Here is a 26,676-nt window from a genome sequence, read left to right as displayed (position 1 = left end):
TAAAAATAGTCGGACTCTCAGTGTAGCCCTGACAAAGACGGGTAAAACAATATGGCTTCCCATCAAACTCAAAAGCAAACCAATACTGACTGTCCTTGTGTACTGGGACAGAAAAAAATGCATTTGCCAGGTCTATCACTGAGTCAAGAGTCAAGTGTCACACCTTCTAGTCTCACAACTATCCCTCGACTCGAGCTCTCAGCAGCAGTTGTTGCTGTTACAGTTAGTGATCTACTCAAAACAGAACTTGAAATCCCAGACATGCAAGAGTTCTTCTGGACAGACTCAACCGTCGTTCTTAACTACATTAATAAGAGCCAGAAGATTTCACGTGTTTGTAGCTAATCGCATTCAAAGAATAAAATCAAGTACACAACCAGAGCAATGGGCATATGTTACATCAGAGCATAACCCTGCACACTATGCCTCTAGTGGTTTAACAGCAGAACAACTAAAGTTCTCTGATTGGTTCACAGGACCAGCCTTTCTCTGGGAAAGGAACCTACCTGATACAGATGTCAAGGTGGGAGAGACCAAAGGAAATGACCCAAAATTTCGCAAAGTCTTTGTGTGTACTACAAAGGCTAAAGAAGAGTTAACTATTCTTGATAGATTTGAGAAGTTCTCGGAATGGTCCAGATTGATCAGAGCACTTGCAGTTTTGAGGAAAAAGGTCAAGGAATTTAAGGGTGAAATACAGAAGATTGAAAAGGGAACAAGTTTAGAAGAGAGAAGAAAAACAGAACTGTTCGCCATTAAACTTGTTCAACAGAAAGCTTTTGCTGAAGCAATAAACAGTCTGAAATCAAAGAAAGCAGTTTCCAAGACCAAAAACCATGAACTGTACAAGGTACAGATGAGGAAGGCGTACTCAGAGTCGGCGGACGCTTGAGTCAAGCTGTGTTAAATCCACACTTGAAGCATCCAGCAGTACTCCCAAAGGACAGTTATATTTCAACTTTATTGATAAGACATTTTCACTCTAAGGTTCAGCACCAAGGTCGTGGAATAACTATGAATGAACTGCGAGCTAACGGTTGGTGGATACTTGGAAGCAGCTGTGCAGTTTCATCATACATCTTCAAGTGTGTCAAATGTTGCAAGCACAGACGGAAAACAGAGTCTCAAAGCATGGGAGATTTACCAGTAGACCGGACAGAACCTACACAACCATTCACCTATGTAGGCATGGATTGTTTTGGTCCGATTTTCATCAAAGATGGACAGAAAGAGCTCAAGAGGTATGGGCTCATACTTACGTGTCTATGTTCATGAGCCATACATATTGAAGTAGTAGACGACATAAGCACAGACGCATTCCTCAATGCTTTGCGAGCGTTTATTGCAATCAGAGGTAATGTTCGACAACTAAGATGTGACAGAGGAACCAATTTTGTTGGTGCCCAGAGAGAGTTTGCGAATCTCTTCAAGGATATGGATCAGGAAAAAGTGAAAGTACTTGAATGTGAATTTCTCATGAACCCCCCATCAGCTAGCCACATGGGTGGAGTGTGGGAAAGGCCGATAAGGACAATCCGTAGTATTCTTTCAGCTGTTCTCGACCATTTAATGAAGAGACTCGACACTACATCTTTAAGAACTTTGTTGTACGAAGTTATGGCGATTATCAACAGCAGGCCACTCTCTGTGGAATATCTGAATGATCCTACAGGCCCCGAACCGCTGACACCTAACCACATCCTAACTATGAAGTCAACCATTGTTCAACCTCCACCGGGAGAGTTCATGAAAAAAGATTTGTATCTTCAAAAAAGATGGAGAAGAGTACAATATTTGGTCAACGAGCTTTGGATCCATTGGAGGAAAGAATATTTACTCAACTTCCAACCAAGACACAAGTGGACTGCACACAGAAGAGATCTGCAGATAAATGATACAGTGCTTCTACAAGAAGAGCTTGCACCACATAACAAATGAAAGCTAGCTAAAGTCACAGCTGTCTATCCTGGAGCAGATGATAAAGTGAGAAAGATTAGACCCTTAGTTAGCGAGAGTACATCTAACAAAAATGACAAACTAGTGACGAAAACAGTTTAATTAGAACGACATATACATAAGGTTATTGTTTTGCTAGAAGCAGAGTAATGTTTATTTTATTTATCTTTGCTGTTCAGACTCTGTGTCAGTTTAAATTTATGTTATGGAAATTTCACTGTTAAGAGTGTGAGATTTGGTGGGAGTGTAACTGCCACATCTCTATTTCTACAAGTTTCTATGTATTTTTAAGTAAATTTTGTGAAGCGTCACTAGAGGGCGCTGTGGAGTCAGAATATACGTGTGTTGGATAGAGATAAGTCAAGAAAAAGAGATCTCAGGAAAAAAAGGGGAAAGTATCTACGGAGGCCGGGGGGTGCAAAACACTTTTGCAAGTACCGAAACAAATTTACATTTCAAAAAACAAATTTACATTTCAGAAAACAAATTTACATTTCAGAAAACACTTTTACATTTCAGAAAACAAATTTACAAAACACTTTTACATTTCAGAAAACAAATTTACATTTCAGAAAACACTTTTACATTTCAGAAAACAAATTTACATTTCAGAAAACACTTTTACATTTCAGAAAACAAATTTACATTTCAGAAAATCAACCGGAAAGGGAATGTACCAACGCCGAGGCTGACCCGGAAGTCAGCCTCAGGGGCTGCATCCTTCGAAGGCCGTATTTGTAGGCCGATTACGTTACAGCGCTGCGACGAAGGCTGTCCCAATTCATGAATCATTCCGAGCAAATGCGGCCGACAAATGTGTCCTTATTTTGCCCGATTTGAAGGATGGGTCATGAGTGTCCTTCGCGGCCCATCATTTCCCATGATTCATTGCGGGTCGAAGCGGATTGGTCAGCGCCATAGAAAGAGATAATATTGAAAAGCTTATTTAAGCTTATTTATTCTCAATCACACTCTCCGGAGATACAGTTGGATTACATAAAACTGTCCATGTATTCTGGTTAACCTTAATATCACCTGAAATGTTAAATCAATTTTCAGTAACAATTAAAATAATAACATAAACTGTTAGAAATCACTTGAGTTAAACGTTCACTGTGATGACTGCCAGCGGGAGCTTAGTGCCAGGAGTCCGGTCAGATTTCTCCAAGTTTAGCTAGTGTTTTCTGAAATGTAATTTTTTTTTCTGAAATGTAAATTTGTTTTTTGAAATGTAAAAGTGTTTTCTGAAATGTAAATTTGTTTTCTGAAATGTAAAAGTGTTTTCTGAAATGTAAATTTGTTTTCTGAAATGTAAATTTGTTTTCTGAATTGTAAATTTGTTTCGGTACTTGTAAAAGTGTTTTGCACCCCCCGGCCACAGTAAAGAACGCAGAAAAAAAGTGCATGGACAGAAAGGTTTAAGAAAGGAAGCAAAACCAAGAAGAAAATACGTTTTTTCCTAATTCCTTACTCGGTACTCAGCCAACGAGGTATTTTGTCTGTTTTTATGCTGTAAAGTAGTTTATTTGCTAATTGTCTTTATTTTAATCAAGCTAATTATTGCCTTGTCTGTGTTTTAGTTTTCACGGTGTGTTTTGACTCTATACCAAGATGGATTCAATAAATTCATCAGTTAAGAAAACCACTTGCGTCTGTCGGTACCTGGAGGAATTATACAGTATGATGGCAAATAAAATCCTTTTCGTTATATTACTGACACATTTCGGCCAGTTTTATTGAAAGGTGAAAGGAGAGCTAGACTTGAATCAGATAATAGGAAGGCTGAGCTGTTGCTCTGTTTTATCCTTTTGTGTTTTGAACTACTGATTTTCATCAAACATCCTAAATTTGAAAAATATTACAACCATTTAGAAATTTGAGAGCTAATGTTTGGATCTCCATAGTCTATCAATAACACACAAAGACCCTTTCAGTAATGCTAGTAGGGCTATCTGCACTTATCACTAATACATTAAGCTAAAGCCAGTTAAAAATGTCAACAAATCATTTTATCTTTGTTTTAAATGAGTAATGCTTATTCTAATTTATTGAGTATGACTGTATGGGATGTCAGGAAAAATATTCTGAATGCTTCTTATGTTATAGTTCATGAAGGGAAATTGGATAAATTCTGTAAAAGCAGGTCAAAGCATTACAGAAAATGGAGATTTAAAATTGCAATCAAATTCTGACTGCTATATCTCTAATTATGAAACACAAACACTACATAAAAACATTCTCTTCTCCTTTTTCAACCTTATGAACATCTCAATTAAATTGTAGATTATAATCAGCAGCTAAAGGGATCTTTTACATGGAATGTCTGTGGTTTTAAACTTTGTTTAAAGAGCCAGGGGCTTAGCTGCACAGGCTGAAAACACAGTAAATACTTATAAGAAAGAATTGTTTCTTTGGTTAGCTTGTAGCAAAATGTGCTTTAAGATGCTAGAGACGGGATTTAATTTGATGCTCTTCATTTGCACTTTGCAAATTATCTCACAGATCGACTGAAAACATCCTCCAAAATGAGCTGTGCACCTATGTTAAGTCTATTTCTAAATAAGACCTGAAATTATATTTTTGTGATATTTATTCCAGCAGAGGATAATATGTATAAATAATAGCACCAGGCACTGGAACAAAAAATGTTCCTGCATATATACAGATTTTAAAAATAGCACGAAGAGACACAGGGGACATGTATGCTGTGTGGTACTACCCTACAGTGTTTAGCAGCTTGTGGCTGAGTTTTGAGGGCAGTGAGAAGAGCAGGGCCACAAAAAGCAAGCCCATTAGTGCAGCCAGCAACACAGCGCCATACTGCTTGTAGAACCTCCAGGCAAGGATACACATCGCCCTCACTGGGTTTATGAACCAAGACATGAGAGAGGTTGGCTGCAAAGAAAGATTCAGAAATCAAACTATCTTCCATGATTTCAGGGTCTAACAAAAAACCTTTACCTAATGGAACAATATAATTAATCATTTAATTTATTAATCTCTGAACTAGGCAACAAGTGGTAAGTATAAGTGGAACTAAAGGTTCTAAAATGTCTTAACCTGAGAAAACAAAGGCCTAAAAACATCAGCTGGTAGTTTCCTTCAACCAGGATTACAATATTTAGTTTGACAGCACTTACCCGTGTAACCTTTGCTTAAAACAATGGTAAAGTCCAACTACCTTATTAGAACTTGCCAGCAGTCTTGCCAGCAGGAAAAAACTTCATAGCCCTTAAAATGTGGAAATGTATATTATAACCATCCTATTACTGGTAATCTAATTGATATAAAATGTTTTATCACCTAACCACCAAGAATGTCATCTTCACAGTGGCCACTTGTTGAAATTTACATGAAACTTCCTACCCCATTAAAAATGAATTTATAATAAAATAATAAAACATTACAATTTATCTTTATTCTTTATAAGTGATTAAAAAATATGGTAATGTCAATTTCAGTAGGAAAACGAGATGTATATTTGGATATTTTATCGCTGGTTCTTTCAGTCAATGAGTTTCTATACTTTGTTTCATCATGTTTGCCTGTTTCCAATTAGCTGATAATAATAGTTGTCATTGGGATTTACTTCTTGTTTTTAATATGACCTTTACATTAGAGTTTATGTTTTTTTAATGATTGTTGTGTCTACTTTGCTTTCACCTTAATTTTCTAAGAATGTTTGGTGAAACAGCCTCTATTGATGTTTTGTATGATTTACCCTAAATCTCAGTTTACTGCATACTACTATGATCCAACCAGGAGCTTATTTAGGTCTGGTCCAATCATGTCACAAACATCCCCCCCTTAAGTGCTCATTGGTCATGTTGAGTATTTGTAAGTGTGTAATTGGTTATTTCATTTGGTTTGATGTTGTTTTAGATGTTTTCTATTTAAATTTTAATTGACAGATATTTTATAATGTGCCTGATGAAAGTGGTAAGCTGAAATTCAGTGGGCTGTAAGTTGGTTTATTAATACAACAGTTGTTGCTGAAATCATCACTAATATCATTAAGCTTATGGAAATGCCTTTCCAAAACCCACACTTCGATCCTAGATTTTATGGATTCTGCCAAGATTTTGTGGACTCTTCTAAAAAGCTGGGTTAATGCTGGAAAGTGACCGATTGTGACCGATGAGTGAATCCTCAAATATGGTCAAATATCCAGCCAGAAATATACACGGTAAGTGATACTTATGCAAATATTAGTGGAAGTATTATATTTGAACATGTAGGAATAATGAGCCCGTGTGAACTGGAGAAAATCCACAATAATCTTGCACTCAGTTCTGGTTGTCAAAAACCTTCCAATTACTCTATATACTGTATGATCATTTTACTCTACAAAATAACAGCTGAAATAGATAATTAAATGCCCCAAATTTACAAGAGATTCTTGCCCATGATGAAATACTGTAAACGTCTTACTGGAATTGTGTATAACAAAAAACAGGCAAAGTGAAAACTATTTATGTCGCCTTTTCTAGACACACTTGTAGCACGCTAAATCCAGGTGTCTCTCCCAGTAACTTTGTTTCTGTTCATTATAAAAGGGGTACCAGAAAAACACAACTTCAGCATCTTATATTTGGTGCACCTTTGGAAATATCAGCGGGGTTTGAGAGGGTCAGTCAGTCAGTCAGTCATTTTCTACCGCTTATTCCATAGTGGGTCACGGGGGAGCTGGTGCCTATCTCCAGCAGCCTATGGGCGAGAGGCAGGGTGCACCCTGGACAGGTCGCCAGTCCATCGCAGGGCAACACACGAACAACCAAGCACACACTCGGTTTAAGAGGGTTTCTAACAAAAAAAAAAAAATTATTTCTGCAACTGAAAGCAAGAGTAGAAAAGCTCCTACGTTTAACAAGCACAATGAAAAACGGGGTGCATATGTTTTGCACTGAAGATACAAATTATTATTTCAATGACTTTACAATATGTTGTTCATGGAATTCAGTTTATTTAAAATGTTCAAAACAAACAGAAATATTGCACACATTTTCACACATATAAATACACAAATTCATAATAAAAACAGGCAAGTTTAGTGCAAACCATAATTGTGATTGGTAGTACACAGATTGCAACACAAATGAGGTCAACCACAAAGTTAGTTAAAGTTCAAAGAGGACATTACACACAATGCCTTCTGATTTATGGACAGGCACAAAATGTCCATTTCCCACAACCTTATCCAAGCGCACTTCCATCATCCAAAGAACCTACTGTATCTTTTATTATCTGTAACATTAAAGACAACAAGGTGGATGATTTGGTTTGGATCGAGCTGGAAAGACAAGTCATGCCAACACACATGACCTCTCTGGTCAGTTTTCACGACAATACATGCATATTAACACGTAAGCCTCTACCAGACAAGAGTGAAAGCCGAAGTGTTTATTTCTTACTCTGAAGCCTTTAATTCAGATCTGGTCAAACCATATTTGCAAAGAATTTGTGTCATTCTACTTAGTAGGTTACATTGGTAAGTTATGTAAGTATTAATAGTAAACTGAGTATATTGGCGTAAGACAAATTAGGGGCTTAAAAAACATACACAATTACACAAGAAAATGATGATTAAGCATGATCAGAAAAACAGCTAAATTGTGCTTCAAAATAATAGGTAAAAAAACTGAAATAAAAAGTCAAATTATTTGTCAAACAGTTTGACCAAATCTGAATGGGCTGCAGCTAAGTGTACTGTATATATATTTAACGCCGCATTGGAACTAACAATGATTCTATTACTTTCCTGAAGACATTTTGTTCTTCGTCTCATAGGAAAATAAACATCTGTCTCTTTCTTAATTATTATTATTATCCTCATTTAAGTGTGCAAAAACTGCCATAACAGTTAAAACCGGATAACACTTTACTGTAAACCCATTTGTAGCATTTAAAAACTATAAACAATTATCATAGGCTAGAATAATTTTTATGTAAATACAAAAATATAGCGCTGGGAAAAAGTATCACAAAAGTATTACAGGTTTCTTCTGTTTTTGCTTTTTCTCACATTTAAACAAACTGTTGGCTGGACATTCTGCTTCAGGGTTTCTTGTAGAGAACAGAGTTCATGGCTCCATGAATTATGACAAGTCTTTCAGGTCCTAAACCAGCAAAGAAACCCCACACCATCACACTACCAACACCATTTGACTGTTGGTATGAAATGCTGTGCTAATCTACAGAAGGTGTAATAGGACATACACTATTGGTCAACAGTTTTAGAAACACTTTCTCATTTTCTGGTTTTCTTTATGTTTATGAGTATTTACATTGCATATAGAGTATGTAGCAAACAAAAAATTGCAAAAGAACTTTAAATATGTTTTATATTTTAGAGTCCTTAAAGTAGTTGCCCTTTGCTGTGATGACTGAAATGTTAACCTTTGACTGTCCCTCAACGAACTTTTGGGAAGTTCTTTCAAGACTGTTTGTAAAACCATCTTAGGTGACCACCTCATGAAGCTCATGGAGAGAATGCCAAGAGATCAAAGCAGTAATCAAAGCAAAAAGGGGCTATTTTGAAGATTCTAAAATATAAAAATGTTTAGCGTTATTTCACTTTTTGTGTACTACATAATTTCATGTGTGCTCATTCACAGTTTGTTGTCTTTGGTGAGAATCTACAATGTAAGTAGTTATGAAAATAAAGAGACCCATTAAGTGAGAAAGTGTATTTAAAACTTTTGACCGGTAGTGTACCTATTTTGAAAAAGTCCAGCTTTACTCTTTTCAGTCCAGAATATTTTCCAAAAAATCTTGGTGATCATTTGGGGGGAAATGTGAAGCAGCCCTTTTGTGTTTTTTTGGTCAATAATGTTTCCTCCCTTGGAACTCTCCCATAAAGGCCATTTTTCCCTCAGTCTTTTTTAATGTTAAATCCTGAACTCTGACTTGAACTGAGCACAATGAGCCCTGCAGTGCTTTAGATTTTGTTCTGGGTTCTTTGGTGACTTCCTGGATGAGTCCTCAGCGCTCTCTTGGAGTAATTTCAGTTGGCTGATGGGGGTTCCATATTGTCCTAAAGCTGGGTTGGTTAAGACAGCGTTCTTCCTTTTCTAAATGAAATAATTATTTAAAAACACTTTTTGTATTTACTTAGGTCACCCAGGTATCTTTATCTGATATCAACATTTGTTTGATGACCTATCACATTTGAGAGTAACAAAAAGACAACACCAGAAGAAATCTGTTAATGGACAAAAACCTTTTAACATCCCTTTGTTTTGCTATGGTTTATTAAATAAAAGGGCCGCTGTGGGTATTATAGTTGATGAAATATACAGGGGTTGGACAATGAAACTGAAACACCTGTCATTTTAGTGTGGGAGGTTTCATGGCTAAATTGGACCAGTCTGGTAGCCAGTCTTCATTGATTGCACATTGCATCAGTAAGAGCAGAGTGTAAAGGTTCAATTAGCAGGGGAAGAGCACAGTTTTGCTCAAAATATTGAAATGCAAACAAAATTATGGGTGACATACCAGAGTTCAAAAGAGGACAAATTGTTGGTGCACGTCTTGCTGGTGCATCTGTGACCAAGACAGCAAGTCTTTGTGATGTATCAAGAGCGACGGTATCCAGGGTAATGTCAGCATACCACCAAGAAGGACAAACCACATCCAACAGGATTAACTGTGGACGCAAGAGGAAGCTGTCTGAAAGGGATGTTCAGGTGCTAACCCGGATTGTATCCAAAAAACATAAAACCACGGCTGCCCAAATCACGGCAGAATTAAATGTGCACCTCAACTCTCCTGTTTCCACCAGAACTGTCCGTCGGGAGCTCCACAGGGTCAATATACACGGCTGGGCTGCTATAGCCAAACCTTTGGTCACTCATGCCAATGCCAAACGTCGGTTTCAATGGTGCAAGGAGCGCAAATCTTGGGCTGTGGACAATGTGAAACATGTATTGTTCTCTGACGAGTCCACCTGTACCGTTTTCCCCACATCCGGGAGAGTTACGGTGTGGAGAAGCCCCAAAGAAGCGTACCACCCAGACTGTTGCCCAGAGTGAAGCATGGGGGTGGATCAGTGATAGTTTGGGCTGCCATATCATGGCATTCCCTTGGTCCAATACTTGTGCTTGATGGGCGCGTCACTGCCAAGGACTACCGAACCATTCTTGAGGACGATGTGCATCCAATGGTTCAAACATTGTATCCTGAAGGTGGTGCCGTGTATCAGGATGACAATGCACCAATACACACAGCAAGACTGGTGAAAGATTGGTTTGATGAACATGAAAGTGAAGTTGAACATCTCCCATGGCCTGCACAGTCACCATATCTAAATATTTTTGAGCCACTTGGGGGTGTTTTGGAGGAGCGATTCAGGAAACGTTTTCCTCCATCAGTATCACGTAGTGACCTGGCCACTATCCTGCAAGAAGAATGGCTTAAAATCCCTCTGACCACTGTGCAGGACTTGTATATGTCATTCCCAAGACGAATTGACGCTGTATTGGCCGCAAAAGGAGGCCCTACACCATACTAATAAATTATTGTGGTCTAAAACCAGGTGTTTCAGTTTCATTGTCCAACCCCTGTATATAGATGATAGAATATAAAGAACTGTAAGTATAAAATAAAAACATCACTTTTACTTTAAAGGGGACATTTCATGCAAAATCCAATTTTTAGCCCTTAAATACATTTTGTTGTGTACTTGGACTCTGTAGGAGAGCAGAAAACTTTCATTTAGTCTCTCAAGGTTTCTTTACTTTAAAAGCATGATATATCCCCTATAAATGTGCTATGTGTGTTTATGCTATGTATTATAAAGCCTGAAAGTTTCTGAAAGGTTATGAAGTTCTTATAAATGCTCAAACAGAAGGAAGGCAAAGTGTTATCAAGAATCACCTTCATTTGTTCCCTATTAACATCAGTCATCAGTCAGACAGTGTATGTAGCTCATGTAGCATCACATGAAATGAATCCCATGCAATTGTCTGCTAAAGCATTAAGTAGTGTTACAAATACCAGAGGGGATTGGAGAGGAGTCCCTCCTAGTAGGTGAGCCATGATTTGTGCTCTTGATCCCCCTGTAACCCCCCCGCCCTCATTATCCTCCCCTTCCTCCCAACGGTGCACTAAGCCCCTAGCATCTTCTTGACAAGGTAGCCCGGCATGCTGTAGAGGAAGAGGCCGATCATGATGAGCAGTAGCAGGGCCAGCACTATCTTGATGATCAGCCACTTGTAGCGATTGCACACCAGGTAGCGGATGGCTTTCAGCGGGCTCAGGAACCACAGGAAGGTGGTGTCTGGGCGACTGGATGACACACATGAAGGTTCGATGGGAATGAAGTGGCAACATATGTAATGGCGTGCAGGTGGAATCATTGGACGGGTGGGGGGGTTGAGAAAGGGTAAATCAGGGTGGATGGAGAATACAATGAAGCAGAAGGGCAGAAAAGAGAGAAAAAGAAAGCTGTATTAGTGTATTGAAAACAATGTTGCAGTTGTGACTTCTACAGCTTACTCACACATTACATTTATATCAATCTAATGATTCAGGGGAGAAAAAGAACAAATCACAGAGTCAAAGTTTTACAATATGCATTAATGATTGGTAAAAATGGATGGGTGGAAAAATGCAAACATGACTGACTGACAGCTCCAACAGGTGTCATTGTTCCACAGTCCTTTCAGTTATTTTTTAGCCTCTACAAATGCAAACTAACACACCCAAAAGAGAACTGATTCAGTCTAAATAAATCATGTTTTTACTTTATATCATTATCATCATAAAAGTCACAATCACTGGATCGGTTATTTTGATCCAAGGCAATATATATTCCTTTAAACAAAATGAAGAAAATTTAGTTTACAAAAATCATAACTGGTAACTCAGTATAACCTAAAAGACAATAAAGGGAATGCGTTACAATTTATTTTTATGGCATTTCAATTTTCGTGACAAGAAATTTAGGTAACTAACGTTTTATCTAATGACCGCAAAGCTTGTTGTGTTGTGAAAAAAGGCCTTAATTATATCCTGGTTTGTAACAAAGCTTGTGTTTTGTAGTAACTACAAAGTATTTAGCAATCTTAATAAAACAAATTAGAGGAACAAGGCTGATTATTTAAGCCTGGGCACCTTCCATCTTTCCAATACCTCAATTTTGCTGAAATTTGGTCATGAAAGCACTAAAGTGATCCAAGAAAAAGAGTGGGATAAAATTCCTTTACAATTTCATAAGAAACTTATAAAAATCAGACAGAAAACAACTACTTTAAGTTATCACTTCTAAAGGTGGTTCTAAAAGTTATTGAATTGTTGTGAGCCCTTAATATTTTACACATGGCTTTTCCATTTTGGCTTTATCTTTGTTTAAAATATATCTTTGTCTAAATCTGTTGTCTGTTTTGTTTTCACTTTTGGTTGAATTTGAATATTTTAGAAGAACACACTAGAAGAAAGTGTAGCTTACCTGTATGACAGATTCAAACTATCTGTATAACAGATAGTTTGAATTTTATTTAGGTTTCCTTGGTACTTAAATAACTGCATCCCTCAGGAATCCATTCCGGCTTTGTTAATATTTTGCAACCTGAGAATATTTGTATCTTGCAGAGGAGTGTCCATATAAACCAAACTTTTTGTGACCCTGAAACACTGCACTCTGTTTCATCTCAACTTTTTGTCCAACAAGGTGTTGATAGTTTACTTAAAACATCTGTTCCACATCAGCCAGGTGGCCACATGAGATGTATAATGGCACTTGTTGGCAAAAGACACTCAAACAAGATGTAACAAGAGACAATATGAGTGGAAATTAATCTAATTCTAAGGTAGAGGGAGACAAAAGTGGGAGCATCAGAGAAAACTGTACAAGAGAAGATAGTAAAGACAGCTGAATCCCTTAGAGACAGTGAAGAGGGGGCAGAGGCTACCAGCACATCAGGCCCCCAGGATCTTCTTGACAAGGTAGCCAGGGATGGAGTAGAGGAAGAGGCCCAGCATGAGCAGCAGCAGTATCAGCCCCAGAGCCTTGAGGATCAGCCAGCGGTAGTTGTGCCAGATGAAGTAACGAAGTGACTTCAGAGGGCCCAGAAACCACATAAGACTCGTATCCGGGCGGCTTTTTAGAAGAAAGCAGGAGAGGAGGTAGGAAAGGAGCGCCGATGAGGCGGAGAGTGGGAGCAAAGGGTGAGTTGTGTGCACAAAAAAAAGAGGGGAAGGGACGAGGGGAGGGAAGAGACAGGGACACAGTTGAAGACATGGTAGGAGGAGAAACGAGTGTGTAATAGTGGCCTTTTCACAGTGCAAAAAGCAGTGTTGTTAAAAAAATCATCTAGAAATTGAGTTATGAAACACTGCTTATTGCACCGCAGGAATGAATGTCCAAAAAAGAAAGTTAAAGAGAAATTCGTATCTTGCCTAGTTGCAGAAAATGATCCATACACTTTCTAAATGGAAAATCTAGTGTTTGCATTTGTAAAAGTTGGATTTCAAAAACTTTAAATTTTACTTTGGTTTCTCCAGTGGGTCTGGCTCATTTCGTCCCAGTCCCACAGGACATTTCTCTGCTTCCTCTGCAGTCACAAGGTGAAGCTCAGCCTCAACTTTGCCCTGTAATCACAAAATTGTTTCTTTTTAAAATGTGATTATTTTGTCATGAAATAGTTATTTTATCTCCCATTTTAACCTTCTATTCTACATTTTGCTTCTTTGATTGTGGCTAATTTTATCTATAATTTAATGAAGTCTCTGTCATTCACGAAGAAGATAATTATCTTACTGTGAGCTCCATCTCGTCGTTCTCATCACGCGCCACAAAAGGCCACCAGCCTTTGACCCTTTTCTGCTTGAAGATGGAAATGGTGGGAAGCTCCTGCTCATTTCGGATCATGTCGAGAGTGCACTGCTTGGCTGTCTTTGCGCCGCGGGGGAACCTGTTCAGGTCCAGCTCAATAGCCCCTGAAAAATGGTGATGTGAAAAGCAGACTGACTAGTGAAAAATCACGCAAGAAGGGGAGTTTGCAGCACAACTCTAATTCCTCAAAGATTTCAAATTATACTATCCCAATATCTATAAAACATTTGGAAAGCAACAAAAAAATTCTTGCTCCTCTTTAACACTTGTGCACCTTGAGTAGACCCAGATTGTTAGTGCGACTAAACAACAAAGACTAACATAATTTCACCAACATGTTTCAATCGAGGAAGCCAATGTATGACTCCAAATCCTGCTTCCATAAAAGAGAATCCTTACCTAGGAAGTCATCAGCAGAAAAGTGGTCGGCATCCCAGACCTGCAGCGTGAGACGAGGAGGGATCTTGTATTCAGTCTCGTCCCAAGAGAACATGGACTCTTTCTTAGAGATGACGATCTTCTCCTCAGCCATGAGGTAATCGAAGGGGAAGACGAAGCGCCAGTTGAAATTACCCTCACCAGTCAGGGAGTGGTAATGCACATCTGTGTCCTGTTTGTCTTCTTGCTGCCCCTTCAGCCATCTTTGGAAATGGTAAAAGAGAAAAAAGTGAGGCCAGTCTGCAGAACAATAAAATATTTAAACAGATTTCGGTGTTGGATTATAAAAATCATGCATATAAAAACTTGCAACAGTGGGTTAGTAAATCAACACAGTGGTTTAAATAAAATTCACTGCTGCACTGGTCTCATGAACTAGTCTAATAGCAAGAAAGATCATTTTAAATGAAATGCCTTTGCCATAATGTAAAAAAAACAAAAACAAATCAGATTTGGAACTTGGATTTCCCATTGCTCAAAGAGCAACAGACATATCAAGAGATCTTATTGTAAACTTTATTTAAAATGTTTAATAGAGTTAAAGCTTCAAACACAAGTATTAAAGTAGCTGTTTTCATGAACAGTTGAGTGAGGCTGGCTTCATGAGTCAGGGGGGCAGAAGAAGAGCATGCTCTCTCAATTCTCAAAAACCAATAGGTAGATTAATTTTCTGCCGTCTTTGAAGATACTGAGTGCCCTAAAGAAACAAAGTGCTTAGATTTGGGAACTGAGATCCTCATAACAGGCTGGGTCATAGGTTGATGTGAGAAACAGCATCAGGAAATGTTATTTTGGATAAAGGGGGAAGTAAACTCGCTGACATCTGAAACATCCAGGGTTCCAACACATTTTCTGTTTCAAGAATTTTCCAGAGTTTTCATATATCTCGTTCCATTTTCTCACTGTATTCCATTTGCTACTATGAACATGTATTTAAATTTGATTTGATTTTTGTTATAATGTGTGGGGTTTACAGCAGTCTTAGTGGGTTCTAAGCATCAAAGTCATATGTTATCACCTGAGCTACAGCCCCCTATGACTGTATAAACATGCCCCTGCCAGTGGTTTTTTTGTCAGTTACCCAAAACCTCAAATGTAATGCATCAGAATTTGTGTTCTGAAAATATGTAGATACAGGTTTTCTACTTTATCATATTTATAACAAGACTTTGAGCTCATTTTACCATTTCATCAGCTTGAAAAAAGCACATTGTTTTATAATCTCTAGATAATAAAATTTAATTATCTTGTTATAATGTCAAGATCAAGATATCAAGATCCCAAACCCATTTAATTGCCATAACACTATCTCACTATCTTTAAATAATGGCATTTCAAGCTTATGAAATGGAACAAATTACCTTTACATTGTTGTGATAACAGTGGGATTATCTCATTATACCAAGATATCAAAATATTATTTTGTGGTAACAAAAATATCATAATTTCTAGAGCTAACATCATCTCAGACTTGATTGAGTGTGATTACAGTTTGATTATTTCGTTATCACAAGACAAGATCTCAAGCTTCTTTTGACAAGCTAAGGGTTTATTTATATTATTAACCTGGGATACCATAATCTTGTTTGTTGCAATTACAGACACACTGTCATTATCTTAAGATCATAAAATCCTAAGCTGGCTTTTGCCATGATAGTTTAATTCATATACATCAAGAAAACACCATCTAAAGCTTCTTTTCTTATTTCAAGCTTGTTCTGTTGTGATACAGTAATCGTCTAAATTAAATGATTATCTCGAGATGCCAAAGTTCAAATTCTAGAGAAAATAAATTAACATATTTATTTCAACTTCATGAGGGTTAGGCTGCCAGCTAGTTTAAGATGACAATATCCACCACAGACAGATGCATTACTGCTATAGATACTACAGATTATCCCCTAGTTTCATGACACTGGAAAATGCTAAACACATATTCCATATTTTTCAAGACTGTGTAGGAACCCTGAACATACCATGATGTGCTTTTGTTATATTCGAAATAACTGGGCTTGACCAGCAGCTGAATTGTTTTATGTGTTACAGTAAAGTCAAAGGGCAACAGATCTCATCAGCTGTGAAAAAACTGGCTATTGTGAAAAGTGGCAGGAGTGAGGAGACAGCAAAGATTATATCAATAAATTATTTATTAGAATAATTCAAATTCAGGCTGCAGAAATGATTCATTCAAGCATGCATACAATGACCAAACACTTTATTAGGGACACATGTAAACCGTTGAGATAACTATATGAAATCTTACTGTTCACCTCAAATATGAAAAGGGAAGAAAACCTTTAGGGAGTTTGACCTCTAGTGCCCCTTGGATTAGCCAGAGCTACTTATTTTTTCTACAGTCAATTATTGCAAGTTTTATGATGGCATTGTGAGCAGCAGTTCTGCGGATGGACATACTTGGGTAATGGGAAAGCTCAGCAGTGAATAACGAGACTGGTTGAGGCAAGAAAAACAGATTTGTTAATCAAAATGTCAGCAGGAAGCAGAACTGTGAATCTCTTATAGCCAAAAGCTCAAATATTCTGATGGGTTTCAAATTTCTTTGAGGGTACTGGAATTTGATCAGATTTGTTGCAGATAAATGATACCTGTGCCAACATATGAGTATCACTGTAAAGTTTACCATCTTGTGATAAGTACTTATAGCAGGGCACTTGATTGAGGTGCAATGCAAAAATAAATATATCCAACCTCTTTCATGTCCTTAAGAATAGGTTGTATTTTTAGCACCTTAGTCTTCAGACTAGGAATCTTTTAAAGTTAAGAAAAATGGTGTCCAGTATTAATATGTTGCTCCAAATAAAGTGCTTGGTGAGTGTACAAGAAAGTATGCTTCCATGCAAGACATTTTTCTCCTTTTTAAATCTGAAATGTCAGAGATACTCAAACTGCAGCTGCAACAGAGGACCAAACCACTTTAGGAAAAAATAAAACAAAAACAGATGTAACCCTTCTTGATCCTAGAGTAAAATGTGGCTGGACTGGAACCTTTCTGTGTAGAGATTGCATCAGATGAAAGATTGTTATTCTCAGAAGCATAGTTTCTGAAAACACTAAAACATAATTATTAAATCATATAATCACTCAGCTACTCTGCAGCATAATTTGAGTTTAAACTTTCAGTCAATTGCTGCAGTGGGTCCACTCTGAAGGTAAAGGTAACAATATGCCACAGTAAAAAGGGCAAATGTCACACTTTTGAAGCCCATGTTGGAGGTTGGCATCTATTTGGTCAATTCCTTAGGCCAGAAATATAAAATTATTAGTTAAATGATTCAAGCAGTCTTTAAGATATGAGAGAAATAATGTTTACCAAACTATAGGGTGGAGATTTAGTTTAGACTAAAGATGCCTGAATCCATCTGAAAACCTTTTTTGTGTTGACTTCTGAGATTTCATTAAAAGAGTTTTGAAACTTTCAGACTAAAGAAAAACCTTCCCAGACATCTTCCTGCTCTCAGGAGTGTGTGTGTGTGTGTGTGTGTGTGTTATGTTGTATGAGTCTGAGATGGCCCAGTTGAACTGGTGGCCTGTCCATGGTTTACACTCCTAGCTGCCTACTGACTGCCCCAACATGCTTTGTAGAATATTTTGGCTGCTGTCCTGTCAACCTTAATCTGGGTTTGGTCCTTACTGCAGTAGTTTTTCAGTAGGCATTGGGTTTTGTTGTGTTGGAAAAGGAGGTTGCAACAAGCAATTTTGCGTGCTCCATGTAGCTTCACAACGGGAAGAGTTACAAAGAACTTGATCAAGGGAGTTGGGAGCCGGGAAGCAAGGAATTTCCACGAGCCATGCGATGGAAAGGTATGTTTACCCCCTGACATAGATGTCAGACATCTTCTCTCCTGTCAAGAAAGCATCGTCCTCTAGAATTACGTCATCAGTGTTCCAAATAATAACACGAAGCTCAAAACTAGACACCAGCAGAGGTTTAACCGGAGAGGAGAGAAAGGACAACACAGGAGACACACCACAAACACCAAGATGTGACACAAACACGCACACAGAAAAGAAAAGATGGAAAAAAAAAAAAAAAAAAAATGGTTAACAGTAAAAAACATACAGCTCACATCCATGGGACGAGGCTAGGCTGCCTTGTCCTGCCGTACCTACCCCCTGACAAATATGTCACTGGACTTTTCCCCAGTGAAGTAATCATCGTCTTCCAGTATTACTTCATCAGTATTCCAAATAATCACCCTGAGCTCATATCTAGTAAGAGGAGGAACACATATGCATGTAGTTGCACTTATGTTTAACATTTAAATTTACATAAAAAGCTACATTTGACAAATCTAGTCAAAAAAGGACTCACCATAATTTAAGATGGAGTAAATAGTGCGCTGAATAAATTTACCTGAATAAATCTCTTTTTTACTTCATTGTCATTAGAATTACAATTTTCCATAAGTAGAAAGTATAAAATTCAAGGTAACATTTCTTCATTGTTCTTATCAATACCTACCTTTTTGGTTTTCGTGGTGATATGTCAATTGCAGGTCCAGGAGCGGGCATATCCATTGGAAACATGTCCACCCACATCTCAATACGCCCCTTTTATCAGAGAAATAAGAGAGATAAAAGGTCTGTAATGACTAAACTGCTCTTATTCGACTCAATCCTACCTGCTCGATTCCAGGTTTGTCCAGGTTTAGAAGGGGTCTGGTTTCCACATGTTCAGGAACAAGCTTGCAGCCAACTCGCGGGATCTCCTCCCAGTGGTTCAACACGATCAGGGCTAAATGCTCCTCTGTCTGCTTCTTTAGACCTGTGGGATCAATGCAAATACTAAAACTGAAACGGTAAAAATAGCTTGAAGACACAGACACAATTGTAAAATCATACAATAAATAATGTTTAAATTGCAATCTTGAGTAACAAGTAGTTATAGAAGTACTTTACTGATCTCACAATCTCACAAAAAAACCAAAAAAACCATACCATTTTCATCCTCTATTTCTGTTGGTCCAGTAAAGATTCGATTCGCCACTTTGACTTTGCCTCCCGGCCCATAATGAGGTCCGTCAATCTTTCCTTCCTTACAGAACTTAGCTAGGATCTGGCTTGGTTTCATAGGATCACGCCAAATGTTGTATCCATGCCTATCGTCAACAGATAAGAGAGACATTTGCAAGGGAGGGGGTTGGTTGTGCTTCATCACTAACACTAGCTTGTGTTTAAACAGGACTGACAGACTGAGATTTGATTTTTAGCTCTGAAAACAAATTTGGCAATAAATCTGACTCTTATTCTGCTCTGTTAGCATCCGAGCTCATCAAAAATCATGATCTTCTTTGCTACTGTTTGCTTACACATTTTGTTTTAGTTCCTGTGACCTTGAGCCACTACAAAAGGGTGCTGCATTCCCAGCGCAGCTGGCCAGACAGCCCCACACTTCCTGTGCTAATCATTTTTAAACACTGCATCTTTTTTTTTCTACATGCAAAGACTAGAAAACTCCAAGCAGCATTTCACATAGAAACCAAGTTTCATATAGCAAGTAGCAGCTAAAAGTAACTCAAAATACAAAATAAGACACAAAATTACTCACAGAGAGTAGTTTGACGCAATGCCACATGTTGCTCTGTACTTGCTGTAGAACCGATTCTCCAGGTCGATCTTTGTCTCTCCGATTAGGTCATCAGTGCCGACCAGGTCCCAGTCGTACACGGACACTGTTAACATTGACTCCATGGGGAAGGTGGCTTCAATGTCAAAGGATCTGAACATGGCGAAGCAGATCATTCAAAATGTGTCAGATTCAGACAGGTTCAACATACTGCTGCTATCAAAAATATATCCAAGTCAGGGATATAATTTCACCATGTATTTTACTTCAAAAATTTGAATTCAGTAACTATGATCAGCTAACAATAGCTTTTCATTCACTCACTTGCCAAATACAGGATTGAGCTGCTTGGAGATGTAGTTCTCTTTGTCTTTTATTTCTGACTTGCCCAGCTTAATGACGACGTATGGATCAGCCTTCCCATTGATATCAGCAGGATGAAGGTCTGTGGCCTGAGAAGTAATAAGAAGCATATTCAGTTAAACTGTCTGATTTATTTAAGTATGACTCTTGCACTGATTCCAACATTAAGGATGTCACTCACCCTGACCACAAAGACACGGACAAGAACGCGAATGGGATCGTTATGCGGAATGCTCTGGAACATCCCCATATTGGGATCATACCCTGCTTCTCTTGTGATCTCCTGAGAAAGAGGTACTTTGTACATACATAAGGACCCCTGGATAACAGAAAGATAGAACAATTAGGCATGTAAGGAATGTTACCTGAGTCGGCTGTGTCACAGAAATTTCCAATCAGAGAGACAACTTTAAACATTAGCCTTATGTCTTGTGTGGTTCAGAGGTAATTATGCATATAAAACATTTGTTAACCAGAAATCCTTGCCATATTACGTAACAGTAAAACAACTGCTTTATATGTTTTGAGTGTTTTAAATTCAAACTGCTATTTATGCCTAATTATGGTAATAAGACCTGCATAAATGAACTGAAAACTGCTCAGCCTGGCTATTCTGAAGCACAGAACAGTCTCTCAGTTTTTATCTCTAAGATGAGAACACATTACCACCTTATTTAATAAAATACAAGTTAATCAACTAATGATTTAGGTGTGTTACTGTATATTTGGTTTGTAGGCATGTTAAACATAGTTTTCTTTTTGTAAAACTTCAGCATCTACAGGTCCTTCTCAAAATATTAGCATATTGTGATAAAGTTCATTATTTTCCATAATATTATGATGAAAATTTAACATTCATATATTTTAGATTCATTGCACACTAACTGAAATATTTCAGGTCTTTTATTGTCTTAATACGGATGATTTTGACATACAGCTCATGAAAACCCAAAATTCCTATCTCACAATATTAGCATATTTCATCTGACCAATAAAAGAAAAGTGTTTTTAATACAAAAAACGTCAACCTTCAAATAATCATGTACAGTTATGCACTCAATACTTGGTCGGGAATCCTTTTGCAGAAATGACTGCTTCAATGCGGCGTGGCATGGAGGCAATCAGCCTGTGGCACTGCTGAGGTCTTATGGAGGCCCAGGATGCTTCGATAGCGGCCTTTAGCTCATCCAGAGTGTTGGGTCTTGAGTCTCTCAACGTTCTCTTCACAATATCCCACAGATTCTCTATGGGGTTCAGGTCAGGAGAGTTGGCAGGCCAATTGAGCACAGTGATACCATGGTCAGTAAACCATTTACCAGTGGTTTTGGCACTGTGAGCAGGGCCAGGTCGTGCTGAAAAATGAAATCTTCATCTCCATAAAGCTTTTCAGCAGATGGAAGCATGAAGTGCTCCAAAATCTCCTGATAGCTAGCTGCATTGACCCTGCCCTTGATAAAACACAGTGGACCAACACCAGCAGCTGACACGGCACCCCAGACCATCACTGACTGTGGGTACTTGACACTAGACTTCTGGCATTTTGGCATTTCCTTCTCCCCAGTCTTCCTCCAGACTCTGGCACCATGATTTCCGAATGACACGCAGAATTTGCTTTCATCTGAAAAAAGTACTTTGGACCACTGAGCAACAGTCCAGTGCTGCTTCTCTGTAGCCCAGGTCAGGCGCTTCTGCCGCTGTTTCTGGTTCAAAAGTGGCTTGACCTGGGGAATGCGGCACCTGTAGCCCATTTCCTGCACACGCCTGTGCACGGTGGCTCTGGATGTTTCTACTCCAGACTCAGTCCACTGCTTCCGCAGGTCCCCCGAGGTCTGGAATCGGCCCTTCTCCACAATCTTCCTCAGGGTCCGGTCACCTCTTCTCGTTGTGCAGCGTTTTCTGATACACTTTTTCCTTCCCACAGACTTCCCACTGAGGTGCCTTGATACAGCACTCTGGGAACAGCCTATTCGTTCAGAAATTTCTTTCTGTGTCTTACCCTCTTGCTTGAGGGTGTCAATAGTGGCCTTCTGGACAGCAGTCAGGTCGGCAGTCTTACCCATGATTGGGGTTTTGAGTGATGAACCAGGCTGGGAGTTTTAAATGCCTCAGGAATCTTTTGCAGGTGTTTAGAGTTAACTCGTTGATTCAGATGATTAGGTTCATAGCTCGTTTAGAGACACTTTTAATGATATGCTAATTTTGTGAGATAGGAATTTTGGGTTTTCATGAGCTGTATGCCAAAATCATCCGTATTAAGGCAATAAAAGACGTGAAATATTTCAGTTAGTGTGCAATGAATCTAAAATATATGAATGTTAAATTTTCATCATGACATTATGGAAAATAATGAACTTTATCACAATATGCTAATATTTTGAGAAGGACCTGTATCTGGGGTTGGTCATTATGGCAGTAGTCCATGAGTCGGCTAAGTCACAGACATTTCCACTCTGCGTTCCTACCTTGAATCTGCCAACAATCCTGTCATCATCCAGGGCATGTTCATCGTCATCTCCAGCTTTTCCTCTGTACAAGTTGAACGTGTGAAGCCAATCCTCAAAGTTGCCATACTCATACTCCAGCTCTTTGTTGTACACCTGCATACACCAGCCAACTTAAACAATTCAAATGTACTTAGATATAGCTGTTTGCTGGGTGGCTGCCTGACAAACTCACCATCAGCTCGTCCACTCTTGCTTTAAGGGGTCGTTTCTCTAAGCCGTCCGCAGCATGACTTTTCTTCTTGTCCTTGAAGCTTTTCTTCTCTTTGAACCTTTCTTTCATCTTGGAGCCTTTTAGATGTAGATCTTCGGGTCTGATATCTGCTCAGAAGGAGAAAAAGACAAGGCTGGAAAACAGTTGTGAAGAGGATTGGATGCAGAAGTACACAACTTGTTACATTAGAACTGAGAGATCTTTTATCAGGAGAACATGTTTATCTAAAATGCTGCAGTCATATTACATGTTCTGATCATCACAAACTGCTATATTGTCAGGGGTTATTCTTCAAGAGCTTTGCTGTAGGTGTCAAAATGAAGCATTTTCTAAACTAAAAAAACACTTTTACATGTCTTCCTGACTTATTTTACCATAGTTTGAATTAATGAATTAGATAGAATTAGAAAAGTGGCTTCCCTGAAGTGATTTGGTCTGTGGACTGTAGTCTTGTGGTAAAATATCTTTTATCGTTATGCTGTATAATCCATGCATATATGGCAGTGCAGTTTTATTTTTATTCTAGATATTTTATTTAGCTGTAAATGTTGTAGATCTAATCTGCATTTAATTATTAAAGAGTGTCTTGCAAAAGTATTTATAACTCTTCACCTTTTTCACTTTTTGTCACAAAAAAACCCCCCCACAAATTGCAATGGATCGTGGTCTTATATGATAGACAGACACAACAAGTTTAAGGAAAGTTTTTATTTTATTTTTTAGTACAAAAAAAAAAAACTGCAAATTGGTTTCCATTTGAATTCAGTCTTCCTTTACTCTAATAGCCCTAAAAAACATTCACTGTGAATAATTTCCTTCAGAGGTTAACTAATTATTAAATCGTTTAGGTCATAAACAATATCCCAAGCAATGACAATCTCATGAACTATCATTTAATCCATCGTTCAAAACAGAAAGAGAATGGCACAACTACAAAACCAGAATTAGTCCACCTAAACTGATAGACAGAGAAAGCAGAGCATCCGAGAAACAGAAACAGAGAAAAGGCCCTTGGTAACTCTGGAGAAGGCACAGAGATCCACAGCTAAGGAGGGAAAATGTAGATATAACAACTACTAGCCATGCCCTAAGTCTAGCTTTAATGGACTAGTGGTAAAAATTAGGATTGACAGAAAGCCTTAAGAAGTTATGTTTGCATTTGGCCATGCAGGGGCAATAGCACAACATGTGGAAAGAGATACCTTGGTCTGAAGAGACCTTGAGACCAAAACTGATTTTTTTGGCAGACATGAATCCTGTTATGTGTGGCATAACACTAACAGTGGATTTCCCCCTGAACAACCTACTCCCATGGTGAAACATAGTAGTGGCAGCATCATGCTAAGGGGGGTGCTTTTCTTCTGCAGGTACAGGGAGGCACGTCAAAATTGATGGAGACATGGTTGTACATCATGAAAGAAAACCTGTTAAGAGGTTCCAAAAGACTTGACTGGGGCCAAGGTTTACCTTTCAGCAGGACTAAAGATATAACCTGGTATAACATACTGTATAACCTCCATATAACAATGGAGCTGTCTAGAGCAATACATATACAAGTGTCAGACTGATACAGTCAATTGTCTGCTCAATATACAAGTAGAATCCAATTTTTAAGTTTATTTTACAACTACAACAAACTACCCTGAAATTATGTCTGTAATGTGATAAAATCTGAGATATGAAGGGATATAAATACTTTTTCCCTACAATAACAACCATGGATAGAGAAACAGAATACCTGTCATTGTCCTAACAAAAAGGAAAAAGCAGAAAATATTTATAAATATGCCTTTATCAACAGAATTACATCATGAGATTTAATATTTCTCATACCTGTTGCCTCGGCTACCATTTCCAGGTCTTCCCTCTCCTCTGCCTCTGCCTGAGCTGCTTCCTGGGCTCTGAGGTTCTAACAGACCAGGGAAAAATATAGAGCAAGAATAACCTAAGCCTAAATAATGTGTGAACAGAGCTGGATAGAACAGAATATACAACCTCTTTCAGCGTCTCAATGGAGGCAAAATATTTGGACCACCAGTCCAGCACCCTCTCATCTGTCTCTTCCTCCTCCTCCACTCCTCCCTTCTTCTTCTTTTTCTTCTTCTTTTTTTCTTTGTCACTCTCTTCTTCACTCTAAAAAAGTCACAGGAACTAAAGTCATTCCAGGTTGTTGGTGTTTTTTTTTCAATGCTTTGCACTGGTTTACTGTATTGCACTTTTTAGCTGCTAAATATCTACGGGAAAACTACTCACCATGTCAACTTTTACAACAGCATCTGACATCTGGGCATTACATAAACAGCACAAGGGTTAATACACACAATGGATGGTGCAGGAATGAGCAGCACAAATACAACGGCAGGTAAAAAGCATTGGACAAAAACGAGGGTAATACTTCTGGGATCTAGAGAAGTATATACAGAACAGACAAATATATACAAAAGGACATATTTGCGCCTTGAAACAAAAGGAAAGAAATCCTTACAGCATCCAACTTGACAACTGTGTCCATCTTTCGTATTGGGGACTCAGCTTCTAGGTTGACGGCGATGTCACCTGCGGGGCGAGAGAAGGTGCGGGAAGAATAGCTGGGTGAGGAGCGAGCGTGGGAGCAGCCATTGGTTAGAACCATGTAGCCATTCATTAGCTTAGCTGGAGGGAAGTCGACGATGAAAGACAGCAGCAGCAGCAGTGTGCAGGAGGAAAGGACAAGACAGGAGGGGGCATGCACAAGAGGGACAAGGTAAAAAAAATAGAGGTAGGATATTCACATGAGGGATTTTAACAAAAGAAAGTAAGCAGAGAAGTTATTACAAAAGAAAATATATTCCTTAAGAAATAGAAAGTTTAATCAAAGCAAGTTATTACTTATTGTTTCATTGAGTAAACAACACAGATACATAAAGCAATAGAGGAACTGAGGTAACTCTTCATAACTAATGAATACAAATAATCCATCAGGCTGTGAATACCTGCAGAGGCCCAATTGTTACAGCTTTTGTCAGGAGGACTGTAGATAAAACGTCTCAGGGTGGAAACAGCGTGGGACCCAACCAGGATGTAGCGTCCAAATGCTCTGCAGTCCACCACCCGGATATTAAGAGGAGGATGGAGAAGCTCGTTTTCTGGCAGGTCCTATGACGACAAATTGTATCAGTGTCAATAACTGAACATGATTAATCGCAATCAAAAGCAAGAAATTTATACTTTATAGAACAACAAAACTACAAAGTGAGAAGGTAACAGGAATTACTAAAACTAACAAAGTAGTAAAATATTTTTAGAAAACACATTCTAATACACTAGAAGAGAAAAAAGTAAATAGATATTAACAGGTATAAAAAGTTCAATAGCATGTCTTGCTCTGTCCAAGTTGAAAACCTTCTAAGCTTTCAGTAGTAAATGCACGCAGGCAGTTTTGCAAAATAATGTCTGATCATCTCTACATTTCAGATGAGATCGTGTAACATTTAAAAGCATCCAGTTGTTTGAACTCTCTGTTCTAGGAAACATGACTGTGTTAAAGATCCTGCAGATAAGACAGGGCTAAACCAGAAAGAGCCTTAGGAACAACAATACAATTTTAATATAAATCCTGTAACTGATAGGAAGCAAATGGAGGGAGACTAACATTGAAGGTAAGTGCTTCCATTTCCTGCTTCCTGTACAAACTGTTTTAGCAGCATTCTCTAATAACTGCAGAGTGAAGAGATGAAAGATCAATGACCTTATACAAAAAAACTACAGTGGTCTGAACAGGTTGTGATAAAGGTGTGAAGGGCTT

General features: G+C 38.3%; 1 protein-coding gene across 11 annotated transcripts in view; it reads right to left on the bottom strand.

The window, feature by feature from the left end:
* Positions 1-10,401: 10,401 nt before the first annotated feature.
* Positions 10,402-26,676, bottom strand: part of otofa (otoferlin a) — a 116,941-nt gene continuing 100,666 nt past the window's right edge. For 3 of the 11 annotated variants that reach the window (XM_047388526.1, XM_047388524.1, XM_047388528.1), the window contains 19 exons: positions 25,865-26,027; positions 25,378-25,544; positions 25,146-25,175; positions 24,888-25,025; positions 24,726-24,801; positions 22,854-22,999; positions 22,640-22,774; positions 20,359-20,496; positions 20,139-20,266; positions 19,797-19,967; positions 19,187-19,347; positions 18,871-19,013; positions 18,711-18,799; positions 18,359-18,457; positions 18,060-18,158; positions 14,189-14,430; positions 13,715-13,893; positions 13,445-13,545; positions 10,402-11,241 (listed from right to left, as the gene is read on the bottom strand). In XM_047388526.1, the coding sequence (XP_047244482.1) occupies positions 11,061-11,241; positions 13,445-13,545; positions 13,715-13,893; positions 14,189-14,430; positions 18,060-18,158; positions 18,359-18,457; positions 18,711-18,799; positions 18,871-19,013; positions 19,187-19,347; positions 19,797-19,967; positions 20,139-20,266; positions 20,359-20,496; positions 22,640-22,774; positions 22,854-22,999; positions 24,726-24,801; positions 24,888-25,025; positions 25,146-25,175; positions 25,378-25,544; positions 25,865-26,027 (2,586 nt within the window). In that variant the 3' untranslated portion in view covers positions 10,402-11,060. Of the gene's footprint in view, positions 11,242-12,866; positions 13,055-13,444; positions 13,546-13,714; positions 13,894-14,188; positions 14,431-18,059; positions 18,159-18,358; positions 18,458-18,710; positions 18,800-18,870; positions 19,014-19,186; positions 19,348-19,796; positions 19,968-20,138; positions 20,267-20,358; positions 20,497-22,639; positions 22,775-22,853; positions 23,000-24,725; positions 24,802-24,887; positions 25,026-25,145; positions 25,176-25,377; positions 25,545-25,864; positions 26,028-26,676 lie in introns of all 11 variants that reach the window. The other 8 variants (XM_047388533.1, XM_047388530.1, XM_047388534.1 and 5 more) reach the window with 6 other exon arrangements.

The sequence above is a fragment of the Girardinichthys multiradiatus genome, chromosome 15 (assembly GCF_021462225.1).
Source record: "Girardinichthys multiradiatus isolate DD_20200921_A chromosome 15, DD_fGirMul_XY1, whole genome shotgun sequence".
In the NCBI taxonomy this organism is placed as follows: Eukaryota; Metazoa; Chordata; class Actinopteri; order Cyprinodontiformes; family Goodeidae; genus Girardinichthys; species Girardinichthys multiradiatus.
Note: the sequence above shows the minus strand (reverse complement) of the source record. Positions and strands in the feature narration are given on the sequence as shown.